Source organism: Anopheles moucheti, chromosome 3 (assembly GCF_943734755.1).
Source record: "Anopheles moucheti chromosome 3, idAnoMoucSN_F20_07, whole genome shotgun sequence".
Classification (NCBI taxonomy): domain Eukaryota; kingdom Metazoa; phylum Arthropoda; class Insecta; order Diptera; family Culicidae; genus Anopheles; species Anopheles moucheti.
Window position 1 is genome coordinate 66,098,228 of NC_069141.1, and position 16,046 is coordinate 66,114,273.

The 16,046-nt window shown below is 40.8% G+C and overlaps 4 protein-coding genes across 4 annotated transcripts in view; 1 reads left to right on the plus strand and 3 right to left on the minus strand.

Moving 5' to 3' along the window:
* The window catches only part of LOC128300522 (CYFIP-related Rac1 interactor B), a 29,645-nt gene extending 26,961 nt beyond the window's left edge, over positions 1-2,684 (minus strand). The window contains exon 1 of the mRNA XM_053036611.1: positions 2,192-2,684. Coding sequence (XP_052892571.1) covers positions 2,192-2,374 — 183 coding nt within the window. The 5' untranslated portion in view covers positions 2,375-2,684. The remainder of the gene's footprint in view (positions 1-2,191) is intronic.
* A 2,316-nt stretch (positions 2,685-5,000) lies between these two features.
* LOC128303414 (MKI67 FHA domain-interacting nucleolar phosphoprotein) lies at positions 5,001-6,678 on the plus strand. Its single transcript, XM_053040355.1, has 2 exons — positions 5,001-5,228; positions 5,304-6,678. Exons 1-2 carry the CDS (start codon positions 5,079-5,081, stop codon positions 6,297-6,299), a joined length of 1,146 nt encoding a protein of 381 aa, XP_052896315.1. The 5' UTR covers positions 5,001-5,078; the 3' UTR covers positions 6,300-6,678.
* Positions 6,679-8,307: 1,629 nt separating this feature from the next.
* Positions 8,308-9,285, minus strand: LOC128304558 (uncharacterized). Its single transcript, XM_053041749.1, has 2 exons — positions 9,020-9,285; positions 8,308-8,938 (listed from the first exon to the last, which is right to left on the minus strand). The coding sequence occupies exons 1-2, from the start codon at positions 9,203-9,205 to the stop codon at positions 8,597-8,599; spliced, it is 528 nt and encodes a 175-aa protein (XP_052897709.1). The 5' UTR covers positions 9,206-9,285; the 3' UTR covers positions 8,308-8,596.
* Positions 9,286-10,268: 983 nt separating this feature from the next.
* LOC128305308 (mucin-19-like) overlaps positions 10,269-16,046 on the minus strand; it is a 159,950-nt gene continuing 154,172 nt past the window's right edge. The window contains exon 16 of the mRNA XM_053042689.1: positions 10,269-16,031. Within this exon, the coding sequence (XP_052898649.1) occupies positions 15,987-16,031 (45 nt within the window). The 3' untranslated portion in view covers positions 10,269-15,986. The remainder of the gene's footprint in view (positions 16,032-16,046) is intronic.

Below are 16,046 nucleotides of genomic sequence, written 5' to 3' on the forward strand. Positions count from 1 at the left end.
AGCAGCACATGGGGCATCGTTTCTGCCTCCGCTCTAACGGTAGATGATTATGTTTCGATAAAAAAAATAGCAAAATCATTGCAAATGGCTTATTTAAATATGCGTGTAGCACGACGAGGTGGATGTAGGGAGAGATATTTTGGTTCTCTCGGGCAACATCTCGAGCAAAACACGCTAAGAAAACGCAAAACTTTCTTCGCTGGTATAAAGGAAGGAAGATTGTGAAGATTGGAACCTTTTGAATCTACTGCCGTCGAGTTTGGGGAAAGAGCACTTCAATAAAGCTCTTAGCTCTTAAAGCTTGTCACTGTACAGTGACAATGACATCATATTATACAAACAGAACTACTAACAGGCGTAAGGGGAGTGTGAAATGTGAATTATTCTAATTTTTGACCTAAAATATAAAGAGGAGGTTATGGAAGTTATGGTTCAAGAAAACAGTCCTATCGCATGAAAAGCAGAGCTATAATCTGAGCGCCACTATAACCTGATTTCCTCCATTACCCCGCATGCGTTCTGGACTTCACGTTTCAGTCCGAGCAAGAATTATTTTTTCGAAAAAACGACCAAATTAATCAGAACCATTTTTCAATTGTTTTCTATTAGAAGTGAAATATTTAATAGCAGATAAAGAATCTTTCACACTTCCTTGGAACCGTTTGGAAACTTGAACCTCTCAACTCACGTACTTCCTTCATGTCACAGAAAGCTTTCCAGATGCCCGAGTAGAGAAAGCTCTACAGTGAATCGATTGCTGCTTGCATATATTTAAGAAGAGTGGAAATATTCTGCATATTCTACTCAAACTTGAAACGAATCCAGAAATTGTTTAAAACTACACGATTTCTAAAATTCCATGTCGTAAAATACAATAGGTTTAAATAGTGCAAGATTTAATTGATTCTGTACAATGTTTTATTAACTCTACCTCTTCATCAACTTGAAAGAAGAAATTGGGAAGAATATTACATCTCACACACAGTTGAACATTTAAGAGGCAAAGTTGAAGCCAATTCTTGAATCGTCGAGATGAATCTGAAATAAATTCTCAGAACTCTAAATACTAGACGAATTCTGAATTAATTTTCAGTTTAACTGCATGCTGTCGAGGTTAATCTTTACTTTATGTCCACTTTATGAAACTGTTGTAAGCTGTAATCGATTCTATTGAAAGCTTTCATTTCAACCGAAAGTGCAAAGTTGTGCAATGCGTACGTCAAGGATACTGAATACAGTACGTCAATGGAGATTATAGTTAAATGAGAATCACATATCAAAAATCAACAAGGTTTTCATTAACCAAATGACCACTAATCCATACAAAATTAATGCTGACTTTCCTAAAATCTCGAAGCGGAAAATCCTACAGGAAAAGTCAAGACATCCTGGGACGTTGAAGAAGGGCTACTTTGATCCTTTGTGCAGATTTTATGCATTGCAGTAGAAGGGTTTACTGGTCCTTTGCCTTATGCCAACATTTGCAACAATTGTTTGCATCCCAGCAGGCACGTTAGCCCAGTGATTGAAGGTTACAGCGGACAACACAATATGTTCACCCATATGCTGTGGGTGCGTGCGTGTGTGGGTGATGAGATCAACCTTATCTCGTGCCCTCACTATCAAGTGTCAAGAGAGCGGGTAAAATGCGTAATAGAAACAAAACTAGTACCACTTTAGCCACACTTATACACCCACACGATACCCTAAAGGGCACAAAGTTCTATCGATGTGTGGGTAAGCATTGTGCTACTGTTTTTTTTTATTTTTCGTTCGTCCAATGTCATTGTTTTTTTTTTCTATTTTATCACAAAAACGTGCGTGATAAGAAGTCAACAAAGAGCTTCGGATTTCCAGTACACAAAACCACCCCTTCTTATCGTGATCATTTTGGGAGCGATTTTTTGGGGTAGGTTCTCTCGCTCTCCGTCTCTCTCACTTTCTCGCCCGGTCTGCGAAGAGTCCCGTGACGTTTATGGCAAAGTGCCTTGCACAACTGACTGCTTCTTGTGCGGGATGATATTGCAGTGAGCCACCAAAAACCATTTCCGTTGTCCTTCACACGCAATATCCTTCGCCCGGGTCGGGACGCCCGAAACAATAAACATAAACATCCCGGGTCCCGCTCTCACGTTCCGCTGTTCCATTCCGGTTTTCCGGAAGAAAAGTGGAAGTTTCTTTTCGTGCCTACCTTATAACACTGGATCTCGTCCAGGACGATCTCGGACTGGCGCAGGACGTGGTCGACCTCTTCGTACACCTCCCGTTCCAGGTCGGTCGGGGCTGCATTCTCAAAGTCTAGAAACACGTCGTACGTTTTCGGCGTGCAGCAGGTTGATTCATCCCGTGCCAGCAGGCTCAGTAACTTCCCCATGACTCACTTCGGATGTGTGTTTTGCTGTTGTTGGCGCGGTGTAATACACGCCACGGAACTGAGCAATTTATTGCACCTTTTTTTTGCTGTGGGATATTAATTTCCGCTACCACCGCACAAACACACACAAAACACACACTGGAAAGCAAAACCGCGAAACGTCACCCTGTCGCGCTTATTGTTGACTTGTTCTTTTATATTATTAATCCACTCAGAACGGAATGACTATTTAATATTTTTTAAAGTAAATAACTATCATCTCGTACACGGTATAGCACTATCGAAATCACTTCTTTTGCACGCTCACGCACTTCACTACTTTAGAAAAAGATAAGAAACTTATTAAAACACTGTCTAAACCATGAGATTGCACATCATCTACGGTAATTAAAACCATGGTAACAGCTTCATCTCGCACCTGTGACTACTCGAGTGAAGTGTCCGCACAGTTTTTGATACTTCAGGAGGCGTGAAACGCCACAAGTAAAGCTCTCCCACGATGGGTGGGCAAGAAGATGTGAAAAACTTTATTTATACAAAACCAAAGGAAAATCTCCAAAAATATATTCACCAGCACAACTACGCACACAAAACCTTCACGCACAATCAGAGCACGCGTTTGGTGCCTTAAAAATATACACGCGTTTATGCGTTAACCTCCCCTACTTGGCAGGCTGGGCAGAGAACAGCACACGAATGCCAAAGCTAAGCAACCCGCGCGAAAATGTTTTATCAAACACAGTCTCAAAACAATTTCGACGCAAAAAAAAAAGATTTCATAAGAAACAATTCCAAAATCATGAAGGAATTTGCAACATTTCCGAGATTTTACTCTCTGGTTTGATCGGGGCAGTTGAGTTTTCTTCCGTTCTGCAGCTGGAGGGTTATTAGTTTGCAACACAGCAAAAAAAAAACACACTTTCCATCCGGAATCCTTCCCAGAACAGGTCCTTTGTTGCCTCCGGTAGGTTTCGTAGCCCGTTTATGACCACCTTGGGACCTTCGCCCATACGTGTGCGAGCGAGAATGAACCGTGCTGGCTCGGCAGGAGGTGTTAAATGAAATAATGACGAACATTTGGGGTTTGTCGGATTATGGAGGGTTGTTTTTCGGTGTTATGATTGTATGCTTCGACGTGTGCTGCCTGTGAAACATTTGGGAAAACTTGTAATGAAACTAATGTTACTAATAATCCTTAGCACACATACATGCGGAATCTGTAGTCCCTATCAGTGAGCTTTCTTTACAAATTAACATAAATGTTGACCGAAAAAGGATATGAATTTTTATGTTTTGCTCTGCCTATCTTGTTTTTACACTCGCTTTATCTCACTCTTATGCGTACGGAGCTGCAAAAATTCACACTTTTCACATTGTTCCACAAACACATACATGGGTCGAAAATGCACAATATTTTATACACACGTACGCACACACACACACACTCGCGCTTGTTCTTCCTGATGCGCTCTTGGAAGAGTAGTGCCGAGAGCGAGTGAGAGAGATAGAGAGAGAGCGTTTCGTTCCACAGCATCAACCGCGATAGCTCGCCCGTAAAAGGAATATTGTTCTTATCAACACAATGTTACCATGTGTGTGTATGTGTGCGCGCTAGTGCGTGCGTGTATGTATGCGACGCGTTGTAATGTTGCGTCCGTCCGTCCCGTGTTGTTTGTTCGCTGCTTCAGCTGTATTTAATGGTGCAAACCCGGGGGCGCGCAAAACAGAGCGGCAAAAAAGATGAACAAAAGTCGGAAGGAATGGAATTGTCGGATGCACGGTTGTTGCTGTTGGTTCATGGCACACTATTTTTATCGCAATGTAACGAACCAAAAAAACCCAAACGCACTATCATCACACCCCACACTACAGAAAACATAACGCCGAGAAGGAACTTTTTGGGACAGACGGCTGCCTGCTGGAGCACTGTGTTCACTTTGCACGATTTAATTAATTTATTGCTCACTATAACGACACGGTAATGGTGTTTTTTTTGTTTGTTTCGAACAGTGCGCGTTTTCCTGCTACCATTCATTCGAATTGCCCTTGATTGTGTGGAATACACATTTGTATATAGGCGCTTGTTTTCTTTTTGTTTCACTTGGGTCGCGCTTTTTGTAGGAAATATGAACAATGCGATGTGATTACGCAGAGCAACAACCGATAGCAGAACATTCGTTTACCTTTATGCTAATAGTCACTGGATAGTTGAGACCGAGTTCCGTCGGTTCTCGCGTTAATATGACGACAAACAACAAACGGCGATTCGATCAAGACTGTCTTTCTTCTGCGTACGACACACGCAGCAACCCCAGCACGCTCGCCGCTGAAGCAGCGATTCCACCCAGCGCAAACACAGGACTTACAAAATAACATAAAACAACATAGTTCGAGTGATAAAATGAAGAAAAGTAGGTTTATTAATTTAAGATTAGCTCGTTGAATAAAATCGATACAGTAACTGATAAAATTTTGAGTAAAATCAAATAAAAATGAACCGTTTATAAAGCGTTTTATGAGCGCTAACGTCATCGAGGAACTTCTTCATTTTCCCCATTTTGAACTGTCAAAGTACACGGCACTGGACTAGCCTTGCGTGCAGCGGAACTGTCAACAAACCATGTGAAACACGCGCTCGTGGAAAACAAACGTTGGGAGTTGAAGAGAGTTTTTATTATCGAAATAATTTGCAATAAGCGTATAAATGGCAAAAATGAGCGTAAAAAAGAGTGATAAAACTAAAGAACCTGCAGCTATGGCTACCAAAAAGGTCGATGCTGAAAAAAAGGCGGTCAAAAAGCGGAAACTTTCCACGGTTGAGAATCCCGTGAAGAAGGATGCCGGTAACAAAAAGGTATGCTGCTGCTGGCGATGGAATTGGGCCCAAGCAAATGCATTCGATTACATTTAACCTTGTATTATTCCACAGGCGAAGACACGTCGCTGGCCGTCAAAGATACAAGGTTCCGGTTTGGTTTTCATCAAGCACCTTCCCAAAGGTTTCTACGAGGACGAGATGTGTGAGTTCTTCATGCAGTTTGGCGATGTAGAGCGAGTGTGTGTTGCACGGTCGAAGAAAACACAGCAAAGCAAAGGGTACGGATACGTGCACTTTCGCTTCCACGAGGTGGCCGAAATTGCAGCGAGCGCTGTCAACAATTACATGATGTTCGGACGTGTACTGAAAGCGAACGCACTACCCAAGAAAATTACCAAAGTGCCACGTAATTTCGGACGTGCGTTTAATTCGAAGGGCGAACAAACGGGCGCTTACCGGCAATGGTTACAGAAGCGAGTGAGGAAAGCAAATAGCTACCTTGGCCCTCAGACACTGCTCGATCGGGTTTCGAAACGGATGAATCGTTTAAAGCGTGCCGAGAAGGAACTGCACGAAGCCGGAATCGAGTTACCGGAGACGAATAATTCCATGTTGAAAATGCAGGAAAAAACAATCGAACTGAAAGGGCTGGTTAAAGAGAATCTAGCTAAAAGAGCTGCTACAATCGAATCAACGGAAATGATCGTCGGGCAGCAAGCAATGGACGATAACGACGACGATGATGATGAGGATGATGAGGACGAAGAAACTGCGTTCAGCACGTTGCAACCTTCCGATTTTAAGGAAACGGAAACCTCCACAAACGAAACGGAAGAAACGCAAACCAACAAGGCAGAAGCAGTAAAGAAAGCGCAAGAGAAAAGCAAAGAGTTTGTATTAGCTAAAAGTGAATCTGCTAAACCAATTACTACCAGCAATAAGGAAAACAAGACAGCTGCACCGGTTAAAAAGCAACCTAAAACAGCAAAACTTGCCCCATCTAAGAAGAAACAAAGTGAAGAGACTGTCGTACCTTCATTGAAAGTAAAGGGCAAGCTTACCGCTAAAAACGCCAAGTCCGCTAAACTAGGTAAAAAGGTTAAGTAAACTTTACACAACCTCCACAGCACATTGAGCTATGTGTATGAAAGAGATCTAGTAAGGCCATGAAGTTAAAAGATAGCCTACTAGACCGCTTTAAAACACGTACTGGTATGCTGCATGGAGTATATTGTGTGCATGAGCTGTCATTTCCCTTGGCGCAAACTATTGGAGGAGTTGGGCCTTCCGGTGAACAATAACGTAAAATGGTTATCTTATGAACGAGCTAAACAATTGGAAACTCGAACATTATTCCGTTTATTATGGTGTGAAAGGAATCGTCTTTGTATACTGCTCGGTCGTTTAGTTTTAGTGTGCAGATGTATGTTTCAAATTTATTTCATAATAAATACAAATTCGTACAATAATGTACGAACACACGAAACCCCACATATCCCCCACATACTACACTGACTTATTCCTGCGTTAAACAAAAAATCCTTTAAAAATGATCTGTTTTCTAACTTCTGATCGGTTCCTTTGTATGCAATTTCGTGTCAGCAGAGGGGATTTTGAAGGAGAGAGAAAGGATACTTTCCATTTCATCTGTCTCACTTGTACTCGCGATCGTTCGCATGAGTTTGATAGTGTGCGATGTTGATAGCCAATGTAATTAGAAGATCTGCCATCACGTTCGAGGATAGCATGCGAGAGCAGAACAGTTGTGTGCGCGCTGGAGGGGAATTGATGTCACTTCTTGGTTTGGATGCTCTCCTAGTAGCGCAAATCTGAAAACGGCTTGTTTGTGTGGGATTTCGTATCACGCTCAATGATCAACATGTGCGAGCGGATCAGCTGTGTGCGCGCTGGAGGGGATTCGACTCACCTGTTCTCCGTGATCCTTGCTAATGTTCGGCAATTTAATAAATTAAATTAAATAATACAATATTTCCAACCTATCAGTGTGTGCACCACCTGTTCTCCATGGCCCTTTTTAATGTTTGGCAATTTAATAAATAAAATAAAGTAATAAAACATTTCCAACCTATCATTGTGTTTGACACACCTGACAAAAGAGAAAGTTTAAATGTGTGATGCTGCGAGAGCGGTACAGCTATATGCACGCTGGAGGGGAAATACGATGGAGGGGAATTGATGTCACCTCTTGGTTTGGATGCTCTCTTGGTGTCGAAAATCTGAAAACGGCTTGTTTGTATGGGATTTCGTATCACGCTCAATGATCAACATGCGCGAACAGAACAGCTGTGTGCGCGCTGGAGGGGAAATGATGTTAGCTCTTGGTTTGGATGCTCTCTTGGTGTCGAAAATCTGAAAACGGCTCGTTTGTATGGGATTTCGTATCACGCTCAACGATAAACATGCGCGAACGGATCAGCTGTGTTCGCGCTGGAGGGGAATTGATGTTACCTCCTGCTTTGGATGCTCTCTTGGTAGTGCAAATCTGAAAACGCAAGCCTGTGATTTACCATGTGATATTTTTTCTTTGTTTCTCAATTTCTCTAGAACAACGCAAAACAACAACGATTTCTTTCCGTTTCGTATATTCTCTTTATGTTCTTTCCACAGCGAGTGTTTTGTGGTATATATCATTTAAATCGATTTACACAATGTAAAGGGGGTTTAGCTGATAGGATGTTTAAATCGTTCACCACTTGTGTTTTTCTTTACAAAATATGTGTATCGAAGAAACGATATGCTTCACTTTATTTTCATTTTTCATTCGGCATCACTCACGCGGCGGACATCCTGAACATCCAAACCAGGCCCTGAATTCAACAGCGATGCTAGATTCAATTCACTGTACCGTTTGAGTACGGTGTTGGTTCTTTCTTGTACGTATGTTCGCTTGAATGATGTTTCTTATGCAATAAGCTTACGACCCGCACTGCCCCATCCTCTCGAAACATGGAACACACTTATGTACTACTAAAACGGTATATCTTCTATCACACCTCGTTCTCTTTTGGAACCGATCTTTACTTGGCTGTGATTTCCTGTGTATTATTTTGTTATTTTTATACTTCTTTAAACCTATTTGACAACGGGTTGATCAAATCAAGGTGTCCGATCCTAATAAAGCACGTTAAATTATTCTAAATTAGCAAATAAAATCCACTTCATAGCTTGCTTGGCACAACGCAACGCTTATCGAACTAAAACTGCATCACGGTTCACCATCACCAAACCACCATCGTCTTGTCGTGCTGGTGGTGCTGGTATTAGTAGTAGTATTATTAATCATCAGATTGTCACATCACCATGTTCTTGCCCAGTTTGATAAATGAGGGCCACAAGGTAACAAAAACACAACACAACTAGCACAATGAGAACGGGGAGATGCTTTAACATTCCTCTCGAATTATTTCGAGAGTTGTCGATCGGTGTCGGCGTAGCAGCTGCTGACTGGAGACAACTTTCGGCGTTAGTGGTGCGATCGTAATGTTCAATTGTTCACCGAACGGTATTCGTGCCCGGCTACCACTGTGTGCACTGTGGCCCGGGCGAGCACAATACCAGTGTTCAACCTCAGCCGTGACTATTAGCGATACGGCATCGTAATGCTGATCCTCGATTCGGAACGCATCTCTGTTGGAGGTTTCTATGTACCAATGGAAAGCCTGCAGCAAAGGCCGCGATTGTCCTTTGCCGATCGTTCGTAGCTCCTCTGCCAGCACCGCATTGTACTGCGAAACGGAGGAAATCGGATAACGTTAGCACTTGCGCTCCTAACTTGCAAATAGGGTTAAGTTCCTAATTGTGTTTACCCATTTGTAGTGTTTGTACGCCGCCACACACATACTGTTCCGTTCGGCACGCTTCGTCTGAAGATGTCGCTGCAGCTCGTGCAAACTAACGGTACAAATGCTATCCAGCGTAACCGACGGGGCCTTCCCGGCAACCGGGCTGTACGCCAGGAAAACAATATCGACTCGTGGTATTTGCGAGGCCATCGAGAAGTTTTCGTAGCAGGGACGCCGATACACAACACCACTTTCGATCGCAAAATCAGAAATGACGCGGGCTAACAACGCCAGTCGTAGATCGAAAGTGAGAAAGAAAGCCCCAGGTAAGCTGCTCTTATCAGTTACATATACAGATAAGCACCTTCTTGATGATCGTTAGAGTCAGAAATGTCAAACTACGATCATCGTATACCAACTTGAATGGAAGAAATTCAAAACATCCGAGTTAAGACATGATAAGTTTGTTTTCCGAGCGCCGTAAAGCTATAAATTGATACAAGTTAGTATTTTACGCGAAAGAACATAACATCGACCCACCTGTTCTTCGTGATCCTTCCTAATGTTTGGCAATTTAATAAATAAAATAAAAAAAGAAAATATTCCCAACCTATCAGTGTGTTTGACACACCTGACAAAAGAGAAAGTTTAAATGTGTGATGCTGCGAGAGCGGTACAGCTATATGCACGCTGGAGGGGAAATACGATGGAGGGGAAATGATGTTAGCTCTTGGTTTGGATGCTCTCTTGGTGTCGAAAATCTGAAAACGGCTGGTTTTGTATGGGATTTCGTATCACGCTCAATGATAAAATGCGCGAGCGGATCAGCTGTGTGCGCGCTGGAGGGGAAATGATGTTACCTCCTGCTTTGGATGCTCTCTTGGTGTCGAAAATCTGAAAACGGCTTGTTTGAATGATTGCGAATTAGAGGGAAATTCCTTCTTACTGCGAAAAAAGGCTTGGCGAAATTTCGACTGCAGAAAAAGGCTCTTTTTTGAGTAAAGTTAAGCTAACTGTTTAAAGAACTGTTTAAAACTCAAAAATTCTTCTCCCTCTGAGAATAATTGGAATTTTTTCATGTCCAAGGAGACCTCCGGCGTGGAATATGCTGCAACAAAACGGCAAATCTATTGCTCCAACCGTTACACTAACCCACTGTAACGGTTGCCGTATGTAGCAGCAATCGTAGTAAGCTATGAAGAGCTATGAACAATAAAACAGTTTCTTTCTAAAGCCCTGGGGGCAACAATAAAGCACGATAGCGCTCCGGCACTGGCATTTTATGAAAATTTTATTACAAAAAAAAGAAGAATATGATGTTGGTGAAATTTGTGTGTTTGAGTAGTGTGTGTACGTGTGTATGTTGTTGTATGTGTCGTACAGAACAAACTGTTTACTGCTTTGTTTCTTCTCTTCCATCCCTACTGTTTAGCATTTTCTTTATGGGTTGTAAAGTTTCTAGTTGCAAGTTTTTTTCTTTTCTTTTCGTCTGTGCGTTCAACACTTTCTGTCCGGAGATGCGTTTGAACATTACTTTTGGTTTTTTTTCTTTATCTTTTTCCTTTTGTTTTATACTTTTGTTTTGCTGGCACCTACTATTTTTGTTGTGTTTTGTTATACTTACAAATTACTGCATCGCTCTACTAAGTTTGACCTTGAAGAAGAGTGGGTTTCCTTTTTGTGACGTTCATTTTCGTGTCTCTAACATTCCGCTGGTCTATTCCTGTTGGGCTGTGGGGTGGGTGTGATGTTTCAACAAGAAATCCTTTTTTCTAATTCCCCTTCCGTAGAAAGGTTTCCAAAACGGATGGAAGTATTGTATGAAACTGGGAGACGCATTAGCCCCTTCTGCGGGCCTTGCTGTGGGTTTTATGTTAATGTTAGTGTTATTACCTTGTTTTCTTTTCTTGTATGTACTTTGGTTCTATTTCTTTGCTAATCCGTTATGCTTTCGCTTGTGTGCTTGGTTGTATTAATGAACTTTTAAGATTTGTGCTCTCTTTTACTTGTTTTTTTTTACTTTCGCAACGCTTTCTCTGCGTTCTATTACTTATTTTAGGGTTTTGGTTTTGTTCTTGTGTTTTGCACGTTCATTCTTTTGCTTCTATGTTGATACCAGTTCAGGATGCAACACTAAATAAAGAACAGGATTTCTTCAACATTTCAAAACATGTTTGTGGTTCCATTTGCATTTGCAATTTCAATTTCACACACACACACAACACACACGTACCCACTCGCGAACGTTTGTCTGTTTGCATCTTCTTCCCATTTCGCATTCATTCACCATTAAACGCTATTTGAGTAAGAATAAATTTATATACTTTTTTGTTTTGCGCATTGTTTTGTCAAGTGTGTGTGTTTGTTTCTGTGTTTTCATTGTGTCTTGCGTGTGTTCATGTTTTCTTCTTGTTTTGTTTTTTTTGTTGTTTCTATTAATATTAATAATTTGGCGAAAACGAGATGCATTTTTTGTTATTTTTTTTTGCGCTCTCGTGGTTTTGTTTGTTTATTTAATCTTCTTAAAATGTATCTTTCTAACATTGCGGTTAGCAGCTTGCTCTTTCTTGCTTTTTTGTTGTTGTTGCTGTTTTCAGTATGCTTTTCTCTTCTTTTCTTTTTTGTTATCACCGTTATCCGTCTCTTCTTCGCATTTTTCTTTTCCTTCCACTTTGCGCGCTTCATGTGTGTGCTGCTAAGAGTGTATTTTTTCTGTTTTCGGTGTGTTTTTTTTTTATTTTTGTGTTGTGTTTCGGCTGAGGGTGCGCTTTAGAGATATTCTTCATATTAATATATTCAATCTATCCGTTTTTATTCTTCGCACGCAGCTTCATTTGTGCCGTTTGGGGACGACGCAGCACTAGAAGTCTACTAACTATTACACAGAACGGGGAAGATAAAACGGGAAGGAAGGAAGTAAGTTACTAGGTGGATGCGGCGGTGGCAATCAATTTGTATCGTTTCTTTTTCCTCTTTTAGCATAAGTCTTTATGTATATATTTATATATTTCCACGTACGACTAGGATGGGGGCCATTTCTATCGTTTTAACAGTAATGTTTCATTTGAGCTTCATTCCGACCAGAATCCGTCAGCATCGTGGCATAGCGCTCCCCACAAAAGGGAAGCGAATGTGCTGTTTTGCCGGATATTTCCATCCCGCCTACGTTCTGGCGCGCGTAAAATTGGAAGTATGTTAAAGCTACTTGCACAAAACGCTCCCTTTTTGCTGCCTAATAACATCTTACACCGGGACCAATTCAAGCCAATCATGAACAGGACAGCCGTACAAAAGACGAATAAAATGGGGCCTCATTGGGTAAGCTCGATCGAAATTATACTTCGATTTTAAAAGCGTAGAGTCGAAAAAGCTTTGATGTTCAATATAAAACAGATGGATTTTAATTGAGCCGGACGTTGTGCAGCTGTGGATAATTTATGCCACAGTTAGGTCAACCATTAGCTAACGATGGCAAAAAAAAAACGATAAACTCTTGTCAAACCGAAAATAAAGAGCATTATTCCGAAGTGCGCGAAGAGAAAAAGTAATCGTACGAACCGAAAGACGTACCTACACGTGACTTTCAAAACAGAACCTGGCTAAACTGACTAAAACATTTCGTTGTTTCATTCGCAAACAAATAGGTAGATGGTGTTGCTTATGAATGTACGCGTACGCGAATGCGTATGCATCTTATAATTACGATAAAATAGTGATAATAAAAAGGATATTTAAAAATAAAACAAAATATAATGCAAAACAACGGACAACGATGGGTCCGTTTGCGATGCGCCGACTAATGATTAATATGGCTGCGTTCGTCACTTTGAGAGACGCGTATTACAATGTTTGTATTTTTTTCCCTTCCTCTGTTTTGTTTTTCGCTCGCTTTCTACTCTTGTTTTGCTGTGTTTTGTTTGTTGCGCGGTATGTTTGCAAATTGCGCGTTTGTTTTGTTTTTTTCCACATCATTTTCTCCGTTTGTTTTTTCTTTTCTTTTGTCTTCTTATCAAGCACGAAATGTATTCTTCTTTGTTTGTTCTGCCCATTTTCTCACGCTGTATTGCGCGTTTTAATTGGTTACAATTAATTAATAGCTCTCTCTCTATCTCTTTCTTCTTTTTCCTTTCACTTCTACTGGCTCGCTCTATTCTAAGGACGCGTATAATGGCTTTGGATTCCTATTTTGTTTAATTAGTTGGTGAGTTTTCTATTCACTGCTTGGTAGTGAACGCGGAAAGGGACGTTCCCGTGACTGGATCTCTTTTAACGGTACGGACTGACAGGAAAAAACATGTTTTTACACACACACACACACATTAGTAGAGTAGCAGCAACATCCTCCATTTTCGTATATTGTATTGGCGCGGTTTTTGTGTTCGGTAGTTTCTGCCTCTTGAAATTACACATACACAACTCACATTCTCTTTCATCCTCAGCGGGGTTGAGATTTCTACAAAGGGTTTTTTTTTCTTCTTCTGGTTTTCATTGTTGCACATCACTTAATTGCTACATCTGCCGGCTACAACACTAGTATCTAAATTGGGTTCATATGTTTAAATTACTTTTGCTTCATATGCCTTAAGGGAGTTTGGAAAAAACGTACTTCCAAGTTCCATCACATGAAGCTACTGTATTCTTGAGCGTTTTACGGCGTTACTACGCATCGGTATATCAATATCTCACGGTTACAGATGAACCAAAAATTTTACTGCAGCTGCTTTGCAATGAGGATAACGGGAGAGTATTTCTGTATTACTGTACTGACAAGACTGTTCGATCAAATTGATCCTGGAGGAGGAGCACATTTGATTATTGGTAGGACGCTTTCGCAGGTAGGACCTTATCCACCGTCCACCAAATCATCGTTTTGCACAATTGGATACACATTACTAGTTAAAGAAGACATCACTCTCCTATCGTTAATAGTAGACGCGTTTTGTTTCATTACTACGACGTAATAAGACGCATATTGGAAGCCAAAAAACCGAAACCCTAAACTAAACATATTTTGTGCATAAAGAACGAGGTGTTTGTTTGTTTTGGTAGAAGACATAACATATTAAACCAACGATCTTGTAACAATTGTGCACGATCCGTTAAATTGTGCGCTTTATTGTTTTGGGGGGGGTTTTAGCGGAAGTAGTACGGAAGATTGTTTTGTCTGTTGGCGTACGCATGTTAAATCCTATCCAAAAACGGGATACTTTTTATCACAAATCTGTACCTATAGCACACACCGATAGTACAACCGAACAAAAGAGAGTTCTACTGTATGGAAACTGTACCCAAACATTGGCCATCGGTGGTACAAGTTGTGCTTTGCAACATAAAGCCACTGGTTAACGTGTTGTACGTGGAACCATGGTGTAATTTCTTCTTCTAACAGGTTTAATTAACCTAGTGAAGAATTTTATGTGAGATAGGAGGGTAGAATTTGAGCATATCACACCTTTACACACGAGGAGCATTATTATTCCTCATTACTTCTGTTTCGAGAATCATAAAGCTTTGTTTGTTGTTTTTTCTGATGAGTATTAATAAAGGCAAACGAACACAAACGAAACCAGCAAAAAAATATAGAACTGCTACGAAAACATGGTATACAAACGTGTGTAGCGAAAATTGTTGCTAAAGTAAAGCAACGAAAAGAAACCCCTACACTTTTTGATAAGACAAACATTAAATTAATCAAATACACTAATTGAAACATTTTTCATGACACTTTCAAAAACATGAGCCGTTGAGAGATTCTTGGTTCGTGTTGCGCGATTTTCCCGCACTAGACATTCACGTCTGCTGTTTGATAATCTACCGAGCTAAGGAGTTTCCGTTTTCCGTTGGTTTTTACATTTCTTTGGTGTTTCGAAATATAGACAAAATTGTGTTGTGTAAACTCTTCCTTACCAGTTCACCACCAACGAAGATCTTTACATTTACGCTCAATCGATTCTGGAAGAACAACACCATTTTGCACTATGAATAGAGAGCTGCCCTAGTGTGCTACTGCTGGGTGGAGAAATTGGTAGACAATTACCAAACGCAAAATCTCACTACCACTAAAGAAATAGAAGCAATTTCTGGAAGAAACCCAAACAAAAAAACAACCTATTTCGAGGCAAACTAATTCTGCGCAAAAGAAACGCGAACTTGAAAAAAATAAACAAAACGATACTTTATCCTTATTCCTATTTCCTAAAATATATAAACGAAGCAAAAAAAACAAACTCAAATGACTATGTGAAAGCTCAACATGATGTAACCGTATCGCCCTAATATGCATCTTTTACTGTCTGGCATAATAAGGGGGTTTGTTTGTGATATTGTTGCTTGTGTGCATTGTGTGATGTGCATTCGTTTCTCCCTGAAACGGAGAGGAGTTTTACGAAGGGTGAAACCTCCCTTTTCACCTTTCCATTTGTGTGCTTTGGTTTCGATGTTACTTGTGCGCCTGTTAGCTGCATTAGGTTTTCCTTGCGGTAGTTGCACTTTACACAACATTTGTGCGTGAGAGATAGTTTACCCACTAGCTTACTAAACCGGGAACAAAACTAAACCAAACAGTACCATCATCATGGTAATTTTGGTGGAAATTAAGAGGAAAAGAATACTTTTTCTCTTGTGTAGAAACAAATACAAAAAAAAACAAACTTTTCCAAAATAAACACCTAATCAAGGAAGCGCATCTGTAACTGTTCCGCGCGCGTCCATTACTTGTCGATGGCTGGCTAACTTTGTGTCCATTCTATATATATATGTATATATATCCAGCACGGATATACACTACTGCTAGAGCGTTATGAAATACGCTTATAGTTGTCCTTACACAAGCCCACGAAGCACACTGCGAGAGAGCTTTGGCTGCTGCTATTTGGGGGTGGGTGGAGCGGGCATGGACCGGGAGAAGGAAGGAAGCATTCTAGGTAGTATCATTTTGGGCGTGTTCCTTGCTTCCTTGGGTAGAGCTCTTTTATCTCTACCGATGCCCTCTTTAGTACGGGGTGAAACGGTTGTATCCTCCCCGATAAATGGTTGCCTAAAATGATACAAA

Coding starts and splice junctions, on each gene's coding strand:
- LOC128303414 (XM_053040355.1), top strand. CDS start 5,079: ATGGCAAAAATGAGCGTAAAAAAGAGTGATAAAACTAAAGAACCTGCA. Junction 5,229..5,303: donor AGGATGCCGGTAACAAAAAG/GTATGCTGCTGC, acceptor ATTATTCCACAG/GCGAAGACACGTCGCTGGCC.
- LOC128304558 (XM_053041749.1), bottom strand. CDS start 9,205: ATGGCCTCGCAAATACCACGAGTCGATATTGTTTTCCTGGCGTACAGC. Junction 8,939..9,019: donor CGTACAAACACTACAAATGG/GTAAACACAATT, acceptor TCCGTTTCGCAG/TACAATGCGGTGCTGGCAGA.